The sequence below is a fragment of the Molossus molossus genome, unplaced genomic scaffold, assembly GCF_014108415.1.
Source record: "Molossus molossus isolate mMolMol1 unplaced genomic scaffold, mMolMol1.p scaffold_m16_p_2, whole genome shotgun sequence".
NCBI lineage: Eukaryota > Metazoa > Chordata > Mammalia > Chiroptera > Molossidae > Molossus > Molossus molossus.
The window spans coordinates 145579484-145604875 of record NW_023425355.1 but is presented as its reverse complement, the minus strand read 5'-3'; the positions used below and the strand labels follow the sequence as shown (position 1 = coordinate 145604875).

The following is a 25392-nucleotide window of genomic DNA, read 5'->3' as shown; positions in this document are numbered from 1 at the left end:
GGTACTTGGAAGTCTTCTCATTCAAAGATTCTTTCTTTTTTAAATGTTTTTTATTGAGTTTTAGACAGAAGGAGAGAGAAACATCGATGGGCCGCCCCCTGCACGCCCCCTGCTGGGGATCGAGCCTGCAACCTGGGCCTGTGCCCTGACCGGGGATCGAACTGGCGACCTCTTGGTGCACGGATGACGCTTCATCCACTGAGCCACACCGGCCAGGGCCAGGCTTTGTTTTAAGAACGTGTCCTGGTCATCCGTCTGAGAAAGCATGAGCAGTCTTGGTTGCATCTCACGGTGTCGGGGAGGCGAGAATTGTGGGTTCAGCGCAGGATGGAAAACCGGAGACTCTCGCCAGTCCGTCCTCCCTCCTCTGGGGACAGCGTCTTGTGTTGATGCCGCTTGGCCCATCCGGACAGAAGGGTCCAGAGGTCACCGGTGCACCAGGTTGCTTAAGGGTTTTGTATGTCTGCTTCCTTCCCCTTTGTCCGCTCTTGGTGTCCGTACTGTGTGTGGCCCCCTTGACTGTGTTTCACGGTGTCCCCCCCCGATGCGATGGAAATGTCTGAACACGGCCACGTGGATTTTGTTGTCGGCGGCAGTTGTTTTCAATGTCGTCCTTCAGTTACGTTCAGCATCGGCTCCTGTGTCTCAGCCTCAGACGGAAAGCGTAGCGGTTCAGCCGTCGTGGGCCGGGGGTTCGGGCTCTGCAGCGGACGGAAGGTGCGGGTGGCCACCTGCGGTGGTGGGGGCGACAGCCACGTCCTCTGCTTGCCGTGTCTTTTTTCCGTTTGCCTTTTGCTTTGTTTACATCGAGGAAGGCGCACCGTCTTAGGAAGCAGGAGACTGTTTTTATCCTGGCTTCTAGCCCTCCTCGGCCGTCTCTGTGAACTCGAGAGACGTCTGACGTCTCTCGGTTTCCCGTCCGTCATCAGCGCGCGGAGAATTCAGGTGCGGCAGTGTCTGTGTTGTGGTCGCTCTTTATTATGCTTCTTTATCTTATCAGGGCGGCTCTGGGATTCCAGAACACCACAGAAATAAGTGCAGGTGGACAGTTCCAGGGAAAACAAAGCCTGGGTCCTGATGAGATGCAGACGGGCCCGTTCGGGGTGGGACGTTTCAGACACCGATCTGAGCCGGCCGCCTTCCGTCTCCCCTTCTTCACACACGGCCTGTGCGCTTCCCGTCCCGCGTGGTACAGATCACAGGCGTACGCCGCAGGGTGAACTGCTGGATTCGGCCCCTCTGGACCGAGGGCCGGTTTGCACGTAGCGTCCTCGGCAAAAGTCTGCGGCGTCGGCCGGGCGGCCACAGGGCCGTGGTGGCGGAACCACATGTGCGCAGTACGTTTGTTTTATTTAACGATTCAATTGTCGTTCGTTATGATGGCGCCTAAACCTGCCCTGAGTCATTCAAAGTCTGACTTCTCATTTTTTTTTTTTTTTTTACAACGACTGGTCCCTCCAGACTAGAAGCGAGAGAGTGTCCCAGACTCCGTGAGCTGCGTTGCAGCCTGATGTAATATTAATAGGCGGCTGGATTTGTTTGTTTGTTTGTTTGTTTTGCCGAAACCTGAGTCCCTCCCCGAAGCCGTGATGTGAGCTCGTGAGGGTGTTTCTGTTGTTTCACGGATCCAAGCCCGGTGGGTCCTGCCAGGCATGTCCCTTGTCTCGGGCGAGACCCTTTTAGGATCACGCAGAGTCGGGCCGCGGCGTCGCGGATCCTTGCGTAGGAAAATGAAATGGGGACATGCGCTTCACGGGACAGGCGGCCGGCGCTCCACACAGCTCGCAGAGGAGCGTGGGACCCGAGAGCACCTCTGTGCCATCCAGACAGTTCGCAGGTGGCGTCACGGGCCGTGCGGCCTGTCCCGCAGGTCCCTTTGCCCCTGTAAAGACGTGTTCGCCACAGAGGGCCTGTCTTGGTTCACTGTCGGCCGGGGCCAACTCCAGCGCCCCTGTTTGGCTGACCGCCTCCTTCGGGCTGCGTGTGGCTGATCTCACAGGGTCGTGATGGCCAAGGAAAGGCTGACCGCTACGAGGTGTGGTCAGCGTTGTCTTGTGATCGCGCGTGTGACCTGTATGCCCGGCACCTGCCCAGAGCCTCACATGACCACAGGGCGCAGCGGGAAGCCTGGCCGCCGTTCCCCTTCTGGGCAGGACAGGGGGGGCTTGCACGAGGCTTCATGCACCCCCCTCGGGTGACGGGACTCAGAGGGACGGCAGGAACTCAACTGCAGATGTCCCAGCAGACACTCGAGTCCGTCCCTCACCTCACAGAGGCGTGTGGTCCACGGTGCGTCCCCGAGACACAGCGCCCCCAACCCGTGACGTTTTCTGGATGCTCACGGCGCGCCGGGGCTTTTCTGGGAGCAGAGACATCATGACGATGGGACTTAGAATGCAGGGGCTGCAAAGGCATTTGAGATCCTTTCAGATCCGGAAAGGGACGAAGGGACAGACGGACGTCCCGAGGGAGGTGTCGAGGAAGGACTCGAGCAATTGGGAGACGGGAAGGGTGGGCATGTGGGGCCAGAGGACGCACCGGATCATCGCAGCAGGTCAGACGGCCCTCGCACCCTCTGGGCAGCCGTGTCCCCATTGCAAAGCCCGACGCCCAGACCCCTCCATGCTGCAGCTGGGGCGCGTAGGCAGGAAGAGGTGGATAAAATCCACAGCTCAAACGCACACCAAGTAGCCTCGGGGCGTGTGACTGCAGTGGGTTTTCTGGAACTGGGGTGACATTTACCTGACACTGTGAGTGGGCGGCAGAGGGGCAGGTGCCCAGGGCAATCCCGCCAGTGGGTCCGTGTCGGTGGCCTGTACAATTGTCGCGCCCTGGGCTCCCGTCTGCCGGCGGAATCCGCAGGCAGCCAGCCTGTGTTTGACCTACTGAGAGAGGCAGGCAAAGGATGTGCGAGTCACAGTGTCGCTGGTGTTAGACCAGCACGTCTGCACCCAACAGACAGGTGAAGGTCGTGAGCCGCAAGGCGAACGCCAAAGTCAAAGTCTGCCTCAGAGCCAGTCTCGCGATGGGAAGGACAAGGTCCTGCCTCCTCTGAGGCTTGGGGCCCGGCGGCTTCCGTGAGATTCTCGCTTTCAAACAAAAACTGTGAGCCTCGGGTGTTTTGTTTTTAACCCATCACCCAAGGCAACCGTCGCTGTTCTCTGTGTCTGTAAGTCTGTAAGTCTGTCTCTGTTTTGTTTATTTGGTTCCTTAGAGTCCACTGACAAGTGAAACCAGATAGCTTTAGTCTTTGTCTGACTTATTTCACTGAGCATAGCACCCTCTAAGTCCATCCATGCTGTTGCTGCTGCAATTGGTCAGATTTTACTCTTTTTCATGGCTGAGTAATATTCCATTATATAGATGTACCACCTTTTTTTTTTATCCACTCATCTGATGGTGGGCACTTGGGTTGCTTCCCTATCTTGGCTTTTATAAATAATGCTGCAGTAATTGCATGGGTACCCACGTCTTTTTGAATTAGGGTTTTGGGTGTTGTTGGAGAAATACCCAGAAGCGGAATTGCTGGGTCACATGGCAGCTCTATTTTTAATCCTTTGAGGAAACTCCACACTGTTTCTCATGACAGCTGCACCAGTCTGCATGCCCACCAGCCGCGTATGGGGGTTCCCTTTCTCCACGCCCTCGCCAACACTGCTAGCACTGCAGGACCTGCGAAAGCAACGTCAGGGTTCTGTTTGTCCTTTTGTTCCTTACAGAATGTGATCTCAGCCCGGTGTGTATTGCCCTTGGGACTCCGTGTATCTGTTTCCTATCTTGCATTTTTCAAACGTTCTGATTCCTGATAAATGGGACCTTTTTTTAAATGTGAGACTCTCGTGTAAATGGAAAGGTGGCATTTCTAAGCAGGTGGCTGAGAATACATGGCACGTGAATGAGGGTTAAACCTTCCAGAGAATAGTGTAGTTACCGTGCTGGTGCCTGGCACGGTGGTGAGTGTTTTGCATGCCGTTAAGAGATAGGATGGTATAGTGATGGTGATGGTGATGGTGATGGTGATGATGGTGATGATGGTGGTGGTGATGATGGTGATGATGATGGTGATGATGGTGATGGCGATGGTGATGATGATGGTGATGATGATGGTGGTGGTGATGTTGATAAAGATGATCCTGATGATGGTGATGATGATGGTGATGATGGTGATGGTGATGATGGTGATGGCGATGGTGATGATGGTGATGATGATGGTGGTGATGGTGATGATGATGGTGGTGGTGATGTTGATAAAGATGATCCTGATGATGGTGATGATGATGGTGATGATGGTGATGATGGTGATGGTGATGATGGTGATGGCGATGGTGATGATGGTGATGGTGATGATGGTGGTGATGATGGTGGTGATGGTGATGATGATGGTGATCATGGTGGTGATGGTGATGATGGTGATGATGATGGTGATGGTGATGAAGGTGGTGATGATGATGGTGATGGTGGTGATGATGGTGATGATGGTGATGATGGTGGTGGTGGTGATGGTGGTGATGGTGGTGATGGTGATGGTGATGATGGTGGTGATGATTGTGGTGATGGTGATGATGGTGATGGTGATGAAGGTGGTGATGATGATGGTGATGGTGGTGATGATGGTGATGATGGTGATGATGGTGGTGGTGGTGATGGTGGTGATGGTGGTGATGGTGATGATGGTGGTGATGATGATGGTGATGGTGATGATGGTGGTGATGGTGGTGATGATGGTGGTGATGATGATGGTGATGATGATGGTGGTGATGGTGATGATGGTGGTGATGATGATGATGGTGATGATGGAGGTGATGATGATGGTGATGATGATGTTGGTGGTGGTGGTGATGGTGATGATGGTGGTGATGATTGTGGTGATGGTGATGATGATGGTGATGATGGTGATGGTGATGTTGATTAAGATGATCCTAATGATGGTGATAATGGTGACAGTGATGATGATGATGGTGTTGGTGATGGTGATAAAGATGATCTTGATGATGGTGATAATGATGGCAATGATAAAGATGGTGATGAGGATGGTGGTGATGGTACTGATGGTGATGATAAAGATGATCTTGATGATGGTGATGATGATCATGATGGTAGTGATGATGGTGAGAAAGATGATCTTGATGATGGTGATGATGGTGATGATGGTGATGATGATGGTGATGATCAAATCAGCAAAGATGGTAGGAGGAGGAGGACAAAGGAAGTGGTGATGGTCAAGACAAAGAAGCCCATTTCCCCAGGAAGTGAAATCCTGCAAACTACACTGTGTTGCCCTGAGCCGGGGAGACAGCACAAGCTGCCTAGGACACTAATCCGGTTCTGTCCTGCATATTATGCCGTACCGCCCTTTCCCACGTATCTGAGTCACTTCCCCGTACAGACTGAATTTGCAAAATGAACCTGTCGAGAAGGCAAGACAATATACTGGGACTGATTTATCTGATGTATGGTCCAGTAAGGTCTTTTTTTAAGCATAAAAACAAATTAATAAAGGAAAAGTTTGCTAGATTTAATTACACAATCTCTAAAATTCCTTGACAGCAAAAAAGATACACTAAAAAGACCAGTGACCAACCCGTGGAAAAGCACGGGCAACACGTAGGTAAAACATGAAGGGAACCCTTGAGATGTAGAAGAATCTGTACAAAGATACTCACACAGAGATAAAGACCAGAAAGGGGAATTGGTTGTACCAATGTATTAGACCGATTCAATACCCATTTGCTAGCCTCGAGCATTAGGATTTCCAAAAAAAAAATTAATAATAAAAATACCTTTGGTAATACGATGAGTGAAAGGGTATCTCTGTGGAGAAGTGACATACACCACGTTCTATTGATCACCAAAAAGGTCAGACACGTTTCTTTCTTTATTAATCCGACAAAGAACTGCGTTGTCATTTGGCAGGTGGGGTGAGCGGGTTGTGCAAAGCCCCATATTCCAAGGAGGACCCGAGACAGGGCAGCCAAAGCTTGGACGCGTGTCCGCTGACGACCGCTCCACCTGTGTGGCGTGTCCACGTGTCGGTGAATCGTTCAGCCAGTGCTTGTGATTTCTGAACCCCTAGACGTGTAGGACCCCGTGAGTAGAAGTGAACTCCAGCCACGGATGAGATGTTTCTTCACCCTGGTGCTTGTCTGCATTGAAAATGCCCAAAGGGCGTTTGAAGACTTGGTGTCTTGGCGGGGAGAGAGAGTCCACCTGTCCGTGCCCTTTGCTCCGTGCTCTGGAGATTGGCCTTGGTTGGTCTGCACGTCTGTGGCTGGAGGCCCTCTCGGAAGCTGAGTGAGGTGGATTTGGGGGGCCTGACGCCGTCCTTTGGGGCTGGGCAGTGGACATGAGCCCAGGCCCTTTGTGCAGCCCACGTTTAGGCGGGTGGCCTGACCCAGCGTCTCTGTCCAGCTGACCAGACGGGATGATCAGCAGGCAAGTCTCCCCTGGCCGTGGACACTGGTCATCAGGTCTCAGCTGTCTTGTCTCCACCGGGGGTTGGAGTCAAAGCCCCTTAGTGGAGGAGGGATAGCGGCCGTCCCCTCCTGTACCTGTCCCACCTGGCCAGGAGCCCAAAGCCTTCGGATCACTATGGGGCATGGCTGACGCCAGACACCCCCAGGAGAGAGGTTCGTGCTGTGCTCCCCAGTGCCTTCCCGGGCAGCCCGGAGGGAGCCGCCGGCCCGTGCGTGTGGCACCTGCACCGGGAGCTCCAGGTGGGTGCCCAGGGCCCCGCTCTGCTTGCCCTCCGCGGGCACGTGTCCGTTACGTTGCGTCTGGGTTAGCTGTTCAGCTGTGCAAAGAGTCGGGAGAAGGGAGGGGCTGAAACTGGGGTCAAACCTCCGTGTGTCCAGAATCTTCCGAAACCAGTGCACAGCGTGGGTTTCTACGCCGAGAGGAGGGCAGACGGGAGAGGGGCCCCTGGAGGACATTCACACCATGTGGCCGCACCTGTGCTCCGACGGCCAGCAAGGGGCTTGGGGGCGGACCCTCCCTCCCTCCAGCGGTCCCGTCACGCTGCACACCCGTCACGAACCATCCACTCTGCTGCTGTTCCCCCTTTACCACCCCCACCCCTTCCCGTCGGGCAACCCCCTTCCGCTCTCTGTTTCTATGACTTGGTCTTTGTTTTGTTTGTACATTTTCTCCCTTAGATTTGACATATACATGGACCCCTATGGTACTTGCCTTGGTGTGCTCCCCACCTGTGTGCACGCCCCTGTGACGGACACCCAGCTCGCTTCACTGTTGGGGGTCACGCCGCAGTGTACGGAGGGGAGCACATGTCCTTTCGAATCCGTGTGTTCGTTTTCTTCAGATAAACACCCCGCGGTGGACTCGCTGGGTCCTGGTCGACCTGGTTTGGGTTTCTTGGGGACTGTGCATCGTGTTTTGGGAGGACGCTGGTTGATGGCAGGACTCTTCGGGACTGTTATTTTTTGGGGGGGGGGCCCACGCAGTGGCCGCACGTGAAACCGGGTTAGGAAGTAGTGTACGTCTGTAAGTTACGCCCATGCAAAGGGCCTCGTGCAGGGCGTATCCCAGCTACGACCCACGCGACCCCATCGGGCGCTGTGGGTTAACTGGGCACCGAGGCTCGTTTGTGGGAAGCCGGGAGCAGCGGGCACACCCTGGAGCCGGGCCGAGGAGACAGCGTCTGATGCTTATCGGTGACTCCGGCGGCACGGCCCGTGCTCGGCGACATTCAGCGGCAACAGCTCCTTTAGTCTGTCGTGGGCAAATGGGACATCTGCCCGTGTTCGTGGCACATCGTGACGGAAAGAACAGTGTCGCCGTTGTGTGTTCTCATTCAGAGGTAAGACAGGAGGCAGCAGGGAACAGAGATGCCCGAATGACAGCATTTTCCGTCTCTTAAGTTTCATTGTCGGCAGGCAGGACACTTCCTGGGTTTGCTGTTCCGCGCCTGCCAAAGTGCGTCCCTCGCAGCCGTCCCGGGGACGCCTTGACGCCGGTGACAGCCCGTCAGTACGCCGTGTCCCGGGAACGGGAACGGTGACGGCAAACCAGCTCCGTGCATGACCCTCGGCGCTTGGAGTCGGGACTTGGAGGGAGAGCCTTGTGTCCAGGACGTGACCTTGGGGAGTTGTGTACCGCGGCCGTGCGGGGCAGGCAGTACGGGGAGGACAGACAGGAGAGGGCGGGACAGTTCATTTCGAAAGGGAAGGAATGATCAGACTCACGGGTTCACAAATGAGGTCGATGCTGTCATCTCGGAAATTCTCTCCCTGCGCTCACAGGACGTTCGATTCTCCCCGACGGGCGGGTGCCCGGCTCGGACAGCATCGCCCAGGCAGGGTGGCGGGCCCTGAAGTCTGGGAGCAAGTGAGGGGCTGTTCGACCAGAGCAGCAGACGTGGACGTAAGACAAGTGTGCGTGTGAAGGGGCGGCTTCCACGCGATAGAATTGCGTCCACCTGCGCGCTGGGCACCCTCAGAATGCGCACTCCCTGCAGGACGGTCCGTGCTCATGGAGCACAGGTCTGCAAGTCCTGGCTGGGAGTCGCGCCACGTCCCACGAGAGAGAGCCTTTGTGGACTCGAAGGCCCGCTGTTCTTTGCTGCCGGACGGCGTTGCTGACACTGGGCACGGAGGACCCGGGTGGGACGTCTTTGCGTCCCTGCGCCGTTGACGGCGCTGTCTGCCCGCTGCTTGGTTCTGGTTCTGCTCCGCACGCAGCCGCGGAGGGGTTGGGAGACGCATTTATTTCCGGGGAGAGAGGACCGACGTCCAGGTCTCCGACTGCCCGAGCTCGCCTCTGCGGACCTGGCCGGGTCCCCGCTGCCCTGTCACACAGCCGTGCCCCTGGCAGCCCCGGGAGTGTCTGAGCTGAACCACCGTGCGCACCGAGCGGGACCCCTCAAACGTGTCCGTCGGGCTTCTCCGCAAAGAGCAGAGAACGGAAGTCTCGATGCAGAGGAGCATCTAAAACCAAACTGTGGTTAAGGACAGAGGCGGCGTATGGCCACCAGGGACGTGAAGATTAGAACCTGGCCCCTCTTCTTCGGCCCTGTCTTGGGGGTTGGCTTGGAGTCATTGTCCGCCCCGGTGGTCCCCGCCCCCGCCCCACCAGCCCACCTGAGCTCCGCTCCGCAGCGCACCCTGTGCTGACCCTTCAGCTCTGAGCTGCCCTGCACCTTGCAGACGAATCCTCACCTTCAGCAGTTCGCGTCCTCCCTCCGCCAGCGCGTTCTGGAGTCTGCGTTTGCGTCGGGGTGCACACCGGCCCAGCGTCCCCTCCCCCGGGCGCCAGACATTCAGTGGCAGGACAGCAAGTTGAAGGAAGCCTACACTGCGTACGTGTGTTTTCTCCTGTCCGTTTCTCTTCTTGTTCGTTTTGTTTTTCAATGGGAGTTTCCGATCATTGCGTGTTCAGGAGCACACGGCGAATTTTCTGCAGGAGGAGATGTTTGCGCCCTTAGCCTGGAGATGTAAACAGTGCCCAGGGAGAGAGGGAGCGGTTAGGGAGAGGGCACCGAGCCAGGGCAGCTCGGGGGGTCCCCCCGCTTTGGGGCATCATGTGTATTTGGAAATTCGTTGTGTAGCATATTGATCTGGGCCATCTCGATTAATTTAGCGTATGGCTCGTCTACCTGTGGGTTGCACAGACTGTGTAATGATGCTGCCGATCCTATAAGGGCCGGAGCTTAATGTCACGGTCCTGAGCCCGGGACCGGTATGATCTTACCGTGATCTTACCCTGCATTTACGTCTCAAAGTAAAACGCTTAGTTTTTGAACACTGTTCTGGAAAGTGTTTCCATCAAGGAGGTGGCATCGTGACTCCTCGAGGCCTCGTGGCTCAGGGGACTCAAACAGGATACGCGAGGTCGTAGCATCTCAATACTTTGAATGATAGAACCGTATCCTAGCCACCCGAATAATCCAACATTTACTAACAACAGCTACACCAGAGAGGCCTCTGGCGTGTTCTGGCCAGTTATGGACCCATCACCTGGGGGTTATTTTGTACATGCCCCCTTGACTCTGCTAGAATGTTTTTTTAAATTATTATTTTCCTTTATTGATTTTAGAGAGAGAGGAAGGGAGAGGGAGAGAGAGAGAAACGTTGATGAGAGAGAACATGGACTGGCCGCCTCCTGCACGCCCCCCACTGGGGATCAGGCCCACAACCTGGGCATGTGCCCTGACCGGGAATCGAACCCGCGACCTCTCAGTGCAGGGTCGACGCTCAACCCCTGAGCCACACTTGCCGGGCCAATTTGGTGCCTCTTAGAAATTCAGGTTCTCAGACCTCACTCGAGATTTTCTGAAGTAGAATCTGCACGTTAGCTTTTGTGTCTCCGTGACATACAAACCCCGTTAAAATGTCGGGGACACGGGCCCGTCGTGGGAACACGCTAGGGAACGTGTGTTCTGAACGGCCGAACCGGGTGGCCCAAGTCGCCAGGTCAGTGCCCGAATCACGTGTGCTCACTTCCCCACAACTCCTTGCGGAACAATCCGGGCTTCTTAGTTCCAGGCCCGTTCGGACATTGTCGTGTTAGTGTCGGAGTCAGGGAGGGGATGAGATGGTGAGCATGACCCTGGAATGAGTGGATGCAGGGAGTCGCAGGGGTGGTGGCGTGGAAGTCCGCCGTGGCTGTCCGGGCACGGTGTGTCCTGGCGTTGAAGGTGTCCGCGTGGCTGCCACCTCCGCTGTCACCGGCTCAGGCCGGCCGGCTTGCCTGCAACGTAAATCATTAGTGACAAAGTCGGACGCGTTCTGTCCACACTCCGCCCTTCGCGGTGATCGAAGCCACCTCGTCACCACTCAGGATGCGGACACACCATGCAGTGTCGAGTTCGTCCCCTTGCTCCCAATTATTTTCGCTCCTGAGAACATTTTGCAAGAGGGTTTTTTTGTTGTTGTTGTTGTTCAGATAGAGTAGGAGGGAAAGAGAGAGAGGGAAACATCGATGTGAAAGGGACACATCGAGTGGCTGCCACCCGCACAACCAACCAGGGCCGGGGACACACTGCAACCGAGGTACGTGCCCTTAGCGGGAACCGAACCCGGGTCTCTCCGGACCGCAGGCCGACGCTCTAACCTCTGAGCCAAACCGGCCAGGGCCATTTTGCGAAAGTTTGATGTTCGGGGCTTCCTGAACCCCGATGTCTGGGTGGCATCTGAAAAGTTACGTCCCGGACAGCATTTCGTCCAAAGTGTACACAACACGCCAGTGTGGTAGGCAGGACACTATGTCCCCTGAGTAACTCCTACAGCCTTCTGCTTGCTTCTCTCTAACAATATCCTGAAGTCAAATAATAAATGACGAGCCAGAGCAAACCACAGCACCCCCCAACACACACCCCCCATAACCCAGCACATGTGTTCTGGTCTCCGGGCCGACCCCTGGAATGCAGATAAATAATTCCTCCTGGGACTTTTACGTTGGGTCATCCATTTTTCTGTTATGCGTGGGCTTTGCAACTTGACGTCAGACCGTAGATAACTCACAGGCTTCCGAACGTCCCACCCGCGGGATCCCTTGAGCTGTGTGTCGCGGGGCAGATCAGGCCCGGAGCTGAGGGAATCTGGGTCGTTTATTTCAGGGAGAAGGGCCCATGACATCCACCTGCCCCGAAGGGACCCTTGCCCGCTGGAGACAGTCAATCTGTTTGCACACTGACACTCACACTCCAAAGGATGCGAGGGATGTTGGTTAGGCCTCGAATCCTACGCGAATCCTCGAAGGGTTGCTGGGCCTGGGCTGGTGAGGGGGATCTCTGCCCCCCACTGCATAACCGATTTGGGAGACACTGACGATACGCGAGAACGTCTGACTTTGGCTGGTGGGCACACGAGGCAGTATACACGTGATGTAGCACAGAACTGTGCACTTGAAACGTATCCGATGTTATTAACCGATGTCACCCCAATGCACTTCGTTTTTCTTTCTTTATGGATTGTAGAGACAGGGGAAGTGAGAAGGAGAGAGAAACATCGATGAGACAGAACATGGATGGGCCGCCTCCTGCATGCCCCCCACTGGGGACGGGCCCACAACCTGGGCATGTGCCCTGACCGGGGATCGAACCGGCGACCTCTTGGTGCAGGGTCGACGCTCAACCCCTGAGCCACACCCGCCGGTCTACACTTAATTTTTTAAAAAGCCGGCTTCCGGGACCATTTCCCGTGGCCACGGAGAGGCGTGGCCACCGCCAGGTGCTACAACTAGATTTCATCACTGAGCTTCAAGACCTCCAACTGGGCAGACGTCTCTCCATCCCACCCGCAACCTCTCGATCAGACACTTGCTCACATAGTTTTAGCGGAACGTTTGGAGTTGCCACGGTCCCTGGAATTCCCTTGAGCAGGGGGGGATTCTTTGTTCGTTGTCTGCGGTGGGTGGTGGGGGGCCGGAGGAGACCGGTTTTCCTTCCTGAGCCAGATGCTTCAGGGACGTTTGCACCAACCCTCGTGGTGCTTTGGAGAAGCCAAGGGAACGTGCAAATCACCAGGCTGGGAGGAGGCAGGACACGTTCTCCCAGTCTTAGAAAAGGTTCAGCGACCGTTGACAACAGTATGTTCATTAGTTTCAGGGGTACAACCTGGTGATGAGACGGGTGTATGACTTACACAGCGATCTCCCTGGTGAGTGGGGACCCGCGTGGCTTGTTTATCTCCTGTAAGAGCTCGGGGGTGCTGCGCATTCAATGGGCGACATTCGATGGGCGACAGTCCTGGTTAAGGGTTTTGCATGCAATACCCCTTTCTTTCTCCTGGTGGCGATCTATTGTGGGTTATTATCTCCAACGGAGAGGTAACTGTTCCCAGGGAGCCAGGGGGGACCCGGAAGCCCGAGTTGGAGCTCTTAGTGTTATGTGGCAGCGCCCCCTGCAGGCGGCGCCCCAAGTCCCCCTGTGCATGGCGCAGCCTCCCAAGCCCTGGTAGCCGGTCACAGGGCTGACTCTCCGTCGTGTCTGGACACTGGCTGGTGGAACGACCGCATGCCTGAAGGAAGTGTGTGGGGTTGCGTCCCCCTCTGCACCCCACATCCACGCCCGGGACGCCAGGGAGCCAGGGTTTCCCGTTTCCAAGTTTCCAAGTTAGGGTCACAGCCTGGCCCGGACGTGCCCACTTTTGACAAGCCTGCTCCTGTGGTCTGCGGTTCGATAACACATCGCTCTCGAAATGGCTTATTTCTCCTGTCTGTTTCATTCGGGCGAGGAGATGAGAGAGCTTTGGACATAAAACATTTCATTTCCAAACGGCCCTGCAGCCCACCCTCGGTAATTCAAAACTATCATCGGGTATAAATTGGTATCATCACACCCGGCGAAGCTGCCTGCACAATAATACTGGCGGACCTCGGGCCTCGCCCGGCGGCAAGGATAATAGAAGGGCCGTGGCTGCCGGGGGAGGCTGGTCCGATTGTTTGCAGAGAAATAGGTCAGTCGTTCAAGGAACTCACTTTGTTCTTGTATTGTTCTGGGCCCATCACCGTGTCATTTCCCACCCCAACGAGCGCGAACCCACTTTTCCCCACCCCGAATGATCAGTCTTAGGGGAATTACACGGTGATGGGGCTCTGGGCTTTATCAATGAGATTCGGGCTTAGGATCTACCCAGAAGGGGGTGCAGAGTGTGTCTTTCGGGGCAAATTTTTTTTAAAAAAAGGACTCAAAGGAAACAGGAAATCGGACAATTTCCACGCACATGAAGCCAAATCGGTCAGCGTTTGTCGGATGGCTCGGCTAGGTTCTGGGGTCGGAGCCCAGCCCGGCGGGGTGTGAGGCTTTGGGTCAAAGGGACAGTTAGCGCCCGAGGCGATGGATACAGAGACCAAGGGTGCAAGAAGGAACATCCCCCGTGGCCATTTGAAATGCAGCAGTGTGGAGGGGCCGGGGCGGGGTTGGGGAGAAAGGACAGAGCATGTGTTTTAGGAGAAGGGACCGTTGTGCTCAAGGGACTTGCAGGTGTGTCTGAGGTGAGACAGCCCGATGGGAAGGCGGGGTAAGATGTCCTGTGTCAGCAGAGGGGACGTGTCTGCAGGAGGCTTTGGGGAGGAACGCCACCCCCAGCACTCTGCGGGGTCAGCGCTGAGCCCACGCCCGTGGTCGGTACGGGCTGCAGAGACACATGGGAAGGCATGCATGAGTCCACGCCCGTGGTCGGTGTGGGCTCCAGAGACACATGGGAAGGCATGCATGAGCCCACAGCCCGTGGTCAGTGTGGGCTGCAGAGACACATGGGAAGGCACGCATGAGCCCACGGCCCGTGGTCAGTGTGGGCTGCAGAGACACATGGGAAGGCATGCATGAGCCCACGGCCCGTGGTCAGTGTGGGCTGCAGAGACACATGGGAAGGCATGCATGAGCCCACGGCCCGTGGTCAGTGTGGGCTGCAGAGACACATGGGAAGGCATGCATGAGCCCACGGCCCGTGGTCAGTGCGGGCTGCAGAGACACATGGGAAGGCATGCATGATTCCACAGCCGTGGTCAGTGTAGGCTGCAGAGACACATGGGAAGGCATGCATGAGCCCACGGCCCGTGGTCAGTGCGGGCTGCAGAGACACATGGGAAGGCACGCATGAGCCCACAGCCGTGTTCAGTGCAGGCTGCAGAGACACATGGGAAGGCACGCATGAGCCCACAGCCTGTGGTCAGTGAAGGCTGCAGAGACACATGGGAAGGCATGCATGAGCCTACGGCCGTGTTCAGTGCAGGCTGCAGAGACACATGGGAAGGCATGCATGAGCCCACAGCCTGTGGTCAGTGAAGGCTGCAGAGACACATGGGAAGGCATGCATGAGCCCACAGCCGTGTTCAGTGCAGGCTGCAGAGACACATGGGAAGGCATGCATGAGCCCACAGCCGTGTTCAGTGCAGGCTGCAGAGACACATGGGAAGGCATGCATGAGCCCACAGCCGTGTTCAGTGCAGGCTGCAGAGACACATGGGAAGGCATGCGTGAGCCCACGGCCCGTGGTCAGTGCAGGCTGCAGAGACACATGGGAAGGCACGCGTGAGCCCACAGCCTGTGGTCAGTGAAGGCTGCAGAGACACATGGGAAGGCATGCATGAGCCTACGGCCGTGTTCAGTGCAGGCTGCAGAGACACATGGGAAGGCATGCATGAGCCCACAGCCTGTGGTCAGTGTGGGCTGCAGAGACACATGGGAAGGCACGCATGAGCCCACAGCCTGTGGTCAGTGAAGGCTGCAGAGACACATGGGAAGGCATGCATGAGCCCACAGCCTGTGGTCAGTGAAGGCTGCAGAGACACATGGGAAGGCATGCATGAGCCTACGGCCGTGTTCAGTGCAGGCTGCAGAGACACATGGGAAGGCATGCATGAGCCCACAGCCCGTGGTCAGTGTGGGCTGCAGAGACACATGGGAAGGCACGCATGAGCCCACAGCCTGTGGTCAGTGCAGGCTGCAGAGACACATGGGAAGGCATGCATGAGCCCACAGCCTGTGGTCAGTGCAGGCTGCAGAGACACATGGGAAGGCATGCATGAGCCTACGGCCGTGTTCAGTGCAGGCTGCAGAGACACATGGGAAGGCATGCATGAGCCCACAGCCTGTGGTCAGTGAAGGCTGCAGAGACACATGGGAAGGCATGCATGAGCCCACAGCCTGTGGTCAGTGAAGGCTGCAGAGACACATGGGAAGGCATGCATGAGCCTACAGCCTGTGGTCAGTGAAGGCTGCAGAGACACATGGGAAGGCATGCATGAGCCTACGGCTGTGTTCAGTGCAGGCTGCAGAGACACATGGGAAGGCATGCATGAGCCCACAGCCTGTGGTCAGTGTGGGCTGCAGAGACACATGGGAAGGCATGCATGAGCCCACAACCGTGTTCAGTGCAGGCTGCAGAGACACATGGGAAGGCATGCATGAGCCCACAGCCTGTGGTCAGTGTGGGCTGCAGAGACACATGGGAAGGCATGCATGAGCCCACAGCCGTGTTCAGTGCAGGCTGCAGAGTCACATGGGAAGGCACGCATGAGCCCACAGCCTGTGGTCAGTGCAGGCTGCAGAGACACATGGGAAGGCACGCATGAGCCCACAGCCTGTGGTCAGTGAAGGCTGCAGAGACACATGGGAAGGCATGCATGAGCCTACGGCTGTGTTCAGTGCAGGCTGCAGAGACACATGGGAAGGCATGCATGAGCCCACAACCGTGTTCAGTGCAGGCTGCAGAGACACATGGGAAGGCATGCATGAGCCCACAGCCATGTTCAGTGCAGGCTGCAGAGACACATGGGAAGGCATGCATGAGCCCACAGCCGTGTTCAGTGCAGGCTGCAGAGACACATGGAAGGCATGCATGAGCCCACGGCCGTGTTCAGTGCAGGCTGCAGAGACACATGGGAAGGCATGCATGAGCCCACAGCCATGTTCAGTGCAGGCTGCAGAGACACATGGGAAGGCATGCATGAGCCCACAGCCGTGTTCAGTGCAGGCTGCAGAGACACATGGGAAGGCACGCATGAGCCCACAGCCTGTGGTCAGTGCAGGCTGCAGAGACACATGGGAAGGCACGCATGAGCCCACAGCCTGTGGTCAGTGAAGGCTGCAGAGACACATGGGAAGGCATGCATGAGCCTACGGCTGTGTTCAGTGCAGGCTGCAGAGACACATGGGAAGGCATGCATGAGCCCACAACCGTGTTCAGTGCAGGCTGCAGAGACACATGGGAAGGCATGCATGAGCCCACAGCCATGTTCAGTGCAGGCTGCAGAGACACATGGGAAGGCATGCATGAGCCCACAGCCGTGTTCAGTGCAGGCTGCAGAGACACATGGAAGGCATGCATGAGGAAGTCCAGAGTCAACATTGCACTTGAAAGGCATTTCGGATGTACCCGTGCACTACATTTTCACCAGCTTTAGGGTAACAGGAAAACTGACCGTAGGGTACACAGAGTCACCCTGTGTTCTCTTTTGCATGCGACTCCCCTGGTAGTAGCCCGTAATAGTGAGGTGCATCTGTTGACCCCGATGCGCCGATATCGCTACATGATGTAATCAGCTAACAGCCCTGTTCACATTAAGGTTCACTCTTCGAATTGTACGTTCTGTGGGTTTGGACAAATGCTACTTATCCGCCTATTTATCTCTCCCGCCGACCCTCCCCCACGCCCCTGGCAACCACTGACCTTTGTACCGTCTCCACTGTTTTGCCTCTTCCAGAATGTTTTACACTTGGAATCACACAGTATATACCTTTCCAGATGGGCTTCTTTTTTTTTTTTATTAATTTTATTTTTCTTTATTGATTTTTAGAGAGAGAGAGAGGAAGGGAGAGGGAGAGAGAGAGAAACAGTGATGAGAGGGAACATCGATGGGCCGCCTCCTGCACGCCCCACACTGGGGATCGGCCCACAACCTGGGCCTGTGCCCTGACCGGGAATCGAACCGGCGACTTCTTGGTGCAGGGTCATTGCTTAGCCGCTGAGCCACACCAGGCAGACTCAGATGGGCTTCTTTCCCTCTGCTTATGCATGTCTGTCCTCCCTATCTTCGTTCCCGTCACGAGTCCCCCTCCGTGGTCTTCCTGTACATACCGTGCCCGCCCACCCACTGCAGGGCGTCTGGGGTGCCTCCAAGGTTTCGGCAGTTGGCAACCAACCTGCCGCAGACATTGGCCTGCGGGTTCCATAGACGTCATCACCGAAGTGGCATTTCTTCAGCGGGTGTCCTTCATGCCAAGACACCTGCCCACGTGGGCGAGGTGGATCTCCTCGGAGCGAGGGCCGTGGGTGGTGGTGGAACACCGCCTGCACCCCAAAGAGGGGAGACCCTGCATCCTCTGCTGTTCGTCTCGCCTGTCGCTTCACAGAGAAAGTCTATGCCCCACAGCAGGTGTTTCTCCTTCCAAACGGAAGCGAGGGTCCTGTTGCCGGATTGGTTCATCTGTTTCAACTCATTAAACTAATTACCGTTTCCAAAGTGACAGGGGCCAACAGGCCAAGCCCGAGGACACAGGTGGTCCGCTTCGCCGCCCCACCACCAGCGCGGTGACTTATCACGGGGCCCATCTCCCGACGGTCCACGCGCTCGGCAGTTCTGGTTCTGCGTGTGACATTTACGTAGAGGATGGGCCTTCCAGCAACATCGGTTCCGGGAGTTTAAAAATGGAGACAGACTGAACATCCCTCAGCGGCTGCCGCCGGCGAGAAACGGCCCAAATGCATCTTCTGAGAAACGGCTTGGCCTTGCTCCCGCGTCAGAAATCATCTCCGCCACCTCCGCGGAGGGTTTGCTCCCTTCCTGCGGGCCTCTCCGGGCCCATAGGCGAGGGCGCCCCCCCCCCCAGCTGCAGGAATGTCGCTTCTGGGGGGCCTCCGGCCTGCTGAGGGTGCCCTTGTCTTGAGCTATGATTTCGGCGGCACAGGACACCTGCGTGTATAGAATCCTGGTTGCGGGGTCGTCCTACAGTGAGGACAAGGACGGCACCCTCGATTCGGGGCCCGCGTCGAGACCGACGCCGCCACAGCCACAGCGAGGGGCTGGGCACAGGTGTATCGCTCGTGGGGGGCGGCTGTCCCAGGAGAGTGGGCAGCTCCCAGCTGCCCTGGAACTGGCCGAGGGGGATGGGAAGGGACACCGGTTCAGCTGCACGGTGGCAGGAGCTGGGCGTGGATGAGGGCTCCCCGGTTTCACAGACACCACAGGGGGAGCACCCCCATTTTCTCATTCGCTGACTGAGCACAGGTAGAGCAGGGGACGGGAGGCTTAAAATCTCTCAGCAGCGACCCATCAAAAAAAGCGAGTCAGACCCCAGTACCCCAAAGTGTAGCTGTGCGCGCTCACTTACTCAATGAAACCAGCACCCTAGGAGTGTACGGGTCTCCGTGGGAACTGCACACGGTGTTTCTCCAGCGTGAGCATCGGTTTCCTGCGACGGGACAGCCGGGGAGAGCTTCCAAATCGGGGAGTCCGTGTTCAGCCCCTTCTGTACCTTCGACTGGCGGCTGTTTCTCCGTATGGAGAATTTTAGACACACGTACGAATAGACAGAGAAGTTCGAAACCCTTCCTGTGTCCTCGATGCACACTTCTTTCACCTGAACCGTATCCTCCCTTCGTCCGGGACGAATCGGAAGAGGACAGCGGCCCTCCGGTCATTGTGTCCACGGGTATTTCAGTGCGCAACTCTGATGTCTTTCTTCCTCCTCATCAATGCATCCTCGTCGAGTCCATCCACGGGACTGTGCAGGGTTTGGGGGTCTGGGCCTGGGAACCAGACGTCGCTGGTGGTTCCTGTCGTTCCCACCGCCTCACTGTGTGACCTTGAGCAGAGGACTTCTCTTTGCAGAACCTGGTTGCTGTCATCTGTCAGGTGGATGACCAACCTGTTTCCTCGCAGGGTCCAGCGTGGTCTAAACGAAAGAACGTGTAATACCGTCCTTTGTGTGTAGACAGTGTCCAGGTGATGGTCGCGGTCATCTTCAGTGCTGTGGACACTGTCATTGCTGGGAAGTGTTGTCCGGGATGGAATACAGTGTCCGGTTTGGGAAAGAAAGTGAAGCAAGAACAAAGAGAGTGTGAGGACTGTTGATACCCACAATGGACAGTTTTGGATGTGATGACCTGGGGGGTTGGGGGGTTGGAAGATGGATGTTTCTTAACCTTGTGTTAAGCACTCTCAACCTTGTGTTAATGCATTCTCGGAATCCTGGGGGGGCGGGGGGGGGGCTGGCCCAGGTGCTTCATTTGCATGTAATAAGGGTTTGTTATCTTTTGGCTTTAAGGTCTCTTCCCGTAAAAAGCAAGAGACAGAGCTGGGGTGTATGTTTGCAGTAATGCCATCTCAAGGAACTAATTTATTTAAATCCACTTGTGACCCGGGGATACCAATCTGCAAATAAATGGGACTGCATCCAGAGAACTGTAGCATTTGCTCTCTTGCAAAGCTCCCCCTCACTCCAACGAGCATGTGGTTGTAGGTTCATTGCGTTGCACTGATCCGGCAGGCCGAGAGATGGCCATGACCTACTGTATTAAAAGAGGTCATTCATCACAAACGATCTGTAGACAGACTGGTTCACACCTGAGGGACACACATGGCTTGTTCTTCCCAGTCGACAAGGACCATTGCTAGGCTTCTTTATGACCTGAGGACCGTGGCCAGCTGCTGGTGGCAACAATGTAGCCTCTTCTGGCAACTTCCTCCAGGTGACTCCGGACCGGTTGGCCTCCTTCTTGTAGATACTTGATCTGGTCTCTGCGGAGTCCCTGCAGGATGCCGAGTGTCCCAGATGGTGATTAGAGATGCCACTCGGTTCGATGACTGAATCTTCTTGTTGTCTCGGCCAAGAACCGGCCACAGTCTGTCCGCCTGATTACATCACATCCTCTGTTCAGATCGGCCGTGGGGGCTCCTTGTGTGTTTAGGGGCATCTCTTCCCACCCCAAGGAGTGGGCATGGATGGATGTCTATGTGGGCAAAACATTCCCCTTTTGTCTTGAAAAGGGTGAACTGTTTTATTTTGTAATTTTTCCCCTTTATTGATGTTAGAGAGGAAGGGAGAGGGAGAGAGAGAGAAACATTGATGAGAGAGAACATCGATGGGCCGCCTCCTGCACGCCCCCCACTGGGGATCGGGCCCACAACCTGGGCATGTGCCCTGACCGGGATTCGAACCGGCGACCTCTTGGTACAGGGTCAGCCCTCAACCTCTGAGCCACAGCGGCCGGACACGGGCGAACTGTTTCAAACTGGACTGTTTTCTCCCCTGCAGGGCAGATCCTGAACGTTCTGGAAGAGCTCGGGCTGACGAACAACACGCTCGTGTACTTCACGTCCGACCAGGGTGCCCACGTGGAGGAAGTGACCACCAAAGGAGAGCGCCACGGAGGGAGCAACGGCATCTACAAAGGTGAGCTGCACACGAGCCCCGGCGTCCCCGCTCAGCCCGGGTCCCCTTCTCCTTGGCTCGGAGCGTTGGTCTCCTGAAACTTGGCGCCGTTCAGGACTTGGGGGCCTCGGGGCATTGAAGAGGCGGAGGGCGGAAGTGGCCATTTCTGCTGGGTCCCCATGGAACTTAAGGTACACAGACTCTGTCAAGATGTGGGGATGAAAACCGTGCACCCTCAATGTAAACGCAGCCCCCCGGTGTGTGGCTGATTAGAACATGAGCCCCTCCCCGTGAGTGAGTGACCGGCGGCCACGGGACAGGGCAACAGTAGGTCGTGGAGTAACGCAGCGCAGCGCGGTTGGCTTGTAGGTTTGCCGGTGACGGGTCGGCAATGGGTCCCACTGGTCTGCCACCCCTGCAGGTCTGGGGGAGGGTTCGCTTCTTGGCCTTTTCCAGCTTTGGGGGGCCACCTGCTCTCCTGGGCTCAGACCCCTTCTTCTATCTGTCAGCCCGACGGTGCAGAACCTCAAGGCTGCCCCTCTCTGAGCTCTGCACCACGGTCCCGTGTCCGTCACCCCCTCCCTCTCCGGGGGACACTTCTGTGGACAGGGCCCCCTCGGCCGAGCGCCGGGGCTATACCCCGAGAAACTCACTGTGAGTAGAAGACATCGTAGGTCAAACATGCGTCCGACCTACCGGACGCCGAGGCCGAGCTCCGTTCTCCCGAACAGGTGTCCGTGTTGCAGCATCGAAAAGTGGAAACATCGTAGGTCAAACCTTCATACGTCTCAGTAGCGGGGGCCCCCCAGATAATCCAGTGGTTTTCCCATTTCAAGGCCCGGAACTTAACCACGCCTGAAACTGGTTAGGGGTGGAAGGTGACACCGGCACGTCCCTGGGAGGCCATGGGGCGCCGCCCTCCGCCCACGGAGCGTGCTGGGCCGAGGCCTCGTTTCTCACAGTGTCCCCCGGGCCCCCACCGTGATGGAGCCGGCATGACGGTCGTCTCGGGAACATTAGATGAGACCCCGCCCCGCCCCCAGGGCGCTTGTGAGAACACGCGACCTGCCCGCCTCCCTGTACGGAAACCGGGCCCGTCTCCCAGACTGGGATGCGGTGTCCGTAGCGGCCCGTCCATGCCGAGGACCGAGACACCCATTCGCAGACAGTGCCCGGGGGCCGGACGTGCGTGAGGGCGGGCAAGTGCAGGTGACCGTGCAAAGGGCGGACCGTGGGGTCCCAGAGAGTGGGGGCCCCTGAGCAAGGCAGGGGGGTGCCGCAAACACAGAGAAGCCTGGGGCCATCGACTGTGGGTCCCATGAAGGGGTGAAGCCAGGTGCCCTGTGCTGTGTTTTGTACAGGAGCCTCCTGGGTGCCCGGGGCGTCGGGGAATCGTGTCCCGCCCGAGACCGTGCTCACGAATGTGTGGATGCTTTCCCCTCAGCTCACTTAAAGCAGGGATGGAGCTGCGCGCCCAGCGTGGGGCCAGAGGCGACACAAGCGGACCATGCTGTCCCTCCCTGCAGGACCTTGTGGCCAGCGGCTGACGGGGGTGGACGGCATGGGGTGGGAAGCCCGGAGGGGCCCTGCCGCTTAGTAAGGGCATCAGCACTTGTTTGCCCAAAATACCAGAGGGAAAACACCTAGGGGAGCCCCGGACGGCCAAGGGGCCCAAGAACCGGCCCAAAGCAGGCCAGGCGCGGACGGAGGGAGGCCCCGTGTGTCGCGGTCGCGTTCTCCTCGCCGTTTCTGCCCTCCCGGCGTGCGCCGTCTTTAACCGTGCTGGGGGCCAGGAGACGGGCAGGGGGCCCATCCCCCAGCTGCAGGGGCGGAGCAGAGCGTGCTCACACATGCCTGAGCTCGGGAGCTGGAGGGACAGACGGTGGGCAGCTGTCCGTGCCGTGGCGACGTGGGGACCGGGCCACGGTGACACTTCCGTTTGGACCTCTTTTTGGTGTTGAGCACCTTGGGCAGGGACCATTTCTCACACCTTTGGTCACCTGGACCTGACCCCAGAAGGGCTTCTGTTCAGTGCTGGTCTGGACACCTTCTTAGTGTTCACTTAAAATAAACAGGCCCTGCCCTGGCCGGTCTGGCTCAGCAGTTAGAGCATCGGCCCGTGGAACAGAGAGACCGGGTTCGGTTCCTGTAAGGGCACGGACCTCAGTTGCAGTTTGTCCCCGGCCCTGGTTGGGTCGTACGGGTGGCAGCGTCACATCGATGTATCTCTCTCACATCGATGTTTCTCTCTCTCTCTTTCCCCTTCTCTCCCTCCTGCTCTGTCTCAAGATAAATGCAAAAGTGTCCTCGACTGAGGATAAAAAAATAAAATAAAAATCCAAGGTCATTCGAGGTGACAGGCGGCAGCGTGTCTCTGGGGTCAGGAAGGACAGCTGTGGGCAGCAGGGTCCAGGCGGGGCCCAGACGGGGTTGCGATGGGGAGACAGGCGATGGGCGTCTGGGAGACAGGACGGGACAGGGACGTCCCCGCAGGAAGGCGTTGCTCCGGGTGCAGATACCAGGACCCCGAGGCGCGGACTCCGAACAAGGTGTTTCATCCTCCATCCTGGGGTCCCCGTCCCGTCGTCCTCAGACCTGCTCCCCATCATCTCTGCAGATGGCTCTTGGGGACCCCAGGGAGTCAGGCCCCGTGCAGAGGTCACTTTGTCTGTTTAATGTCCAGAGGTTTGAGGCCTGAGACGGGCCAGGTGGGTCCTTGGGGACGCAGCTCCGCTCCCTTCCAAAGGGGCTCGGTCTGTGATTGTTCACAGTGGGAGGTCACAGGTCTTCCTCCCTCTGCACGGGCGTCTTCGGCAGCACGAACACCCGGTCCTGGGGCCACGATGAAGCTGTGTTTGATGGGGGCGGGCAGCCCTCCCTGTGCACAGCCCTGTTTCGGGGTCCTGGCAGTGAGCACTGCCCGCCTACGGAGGGGTTCCCATCGGATCCCCACAGGCTGTGGCCTGCGTGGACAGAGCTTCGTTGCTTTTCTGGCGTAGATGACCGTCTGCAGAGACGTAGCTCACACTGCGCCTCACGCCCTGGTTCAGCTGGCCACGCTTCTCCGCGAAGGCCTGTTGGGTTCTGACGTCGCTTCGCGGATGCGGGTGACACGTGTCCACCCGTCGCAGCCTTGCAGGGGGTTAGGACGTGGTGCGTCCTTCAGGAAGGTCATCCAGGTGCTGTTCAGGGGCAGTGGCCAGCTGGCTGCCGGCGGACGCCTCTGAGGAAGGCTGATGGGGGGAGGAGGGGGCACTGGATTTATTTTCACAGACGGGAGCGGTTGGGTCAGAGACGGCGTCCGGGGACCCGAAGGGTGTTGGGAAATGGTGCTCACACATCCGAAAAGCACGCCCATAGCAACTCTGGTGTGGGGTCTTGTCTTTATTGAAAATACAGATTTTCTGTTGTTTTTTTTTTTAATGTTTTAGTTCGTTTTTCTTTTTTTAAAAAATGGTTTTAATTTTTTTTCTTTATTGATTTTAGAGAGAGGAAGGGAGAGGGAGAGAGAGAGAAACATCGATGAGAGAGAACATCGACGGGCCGCCTCCTGCATGCCCCCCACTGGGGATGGGCCCACAACCTGGGCATGTGCCCTGACCGGGAATCGAACCGGTGACCTCTTGGGGCAGGGTCGACGCTCAACCACTGAGCCACACCGGCCGGGCTAGTTTTTGTTTTTTTTTTATATTGTTGAAAGTATTACAGGTGTCCCCCCCTTGGTCCCCCACTGACGCCCCTCCTCCCTGCTCCTACCCCCTCCTGCGTTCCCCAAACTCTGTCTGTGTCCATCGGTTCTGCATGTAAGTTCTCTGGTTTATCTCCCCCCGCCCCCCACCCCACATCTCCGAGGTTGGCTTGTGTTGAAAGAAATGTATCGAGATGTTGGAAATGTGTCCCAGTTCTGCTTGAGTGCTAGAGACCCCATCCCCGTGGGCCCTGTGTCGTCTCCGCCGAGGCTGTCAGGCAGGACATCACCCCTGTGTCCACTTCAGTGGACGTCAGGTCTGCCGTGGGACGTGGTCAACGTGCAGCGCCGAGAAAGACTCAGCTTCCTTCCGGCTGGGGGCCAGGCCAGAGGCTCCTAAATGCCGAAGTATCGCGTTCACTAACGCAGCCCAGAGTGTCCAAGTACCGGATTCTCTAAAGCTGAGACCTCAAGTGCACTCTCTCTCTCTTTTTTTTTAAATTGTTTTTTTCTTTATTGATGTTAGAGAGAGAGGAAGGGAGACGGAGAGAGAGATAGAAACATGGATGAGAAGGAACATGGACTGGCCGCCTCCTGCACGCCCCCCACTGGGGATCAGGCCCACAACCTGGACATGCGCCCTGACCGGGAATCGAACCGGTGACCTCTTGGTGCAGGGTCGATGCTCAACCACTGAGCCACACCAGCTGGGCCTCGAGTGCTCTCTCGTGGTTGATGCCCGGACGCTCTTTCCACGATCCCACCATCCTTCCCTTCACAGCTGTTCCGCCGATGAAATCAATGGCCAATTTGACGCCGATGAAATCAATGGCCAATTTGATTGGCGCCGATCAAACCACCCTTCTGCAGATTG

At 56.9% G+C, this 25392-nt stretch overlaps 1 protein-coding gene across 1 annotated transcript in view; it reads left to right on the top strand.

Moving 5' to 3' along the window:
* Window positions 1–25392, top strand: part of STS (steroid sulfatase) — a 65866-nt gene that overhangs the window by 15759 nt on the left and 24715 nt on the right. The window contains exon 7 of the mRNA XM_036271191.1: window positions 20714–20851. Within this exon, the coding sequence (XP_036127084.1) occupies window positions 20714–20851 (138 nt within the window). The remainder of the gene's footprint in view (window positions 1–20713; window positions 20852–25392) is intronic.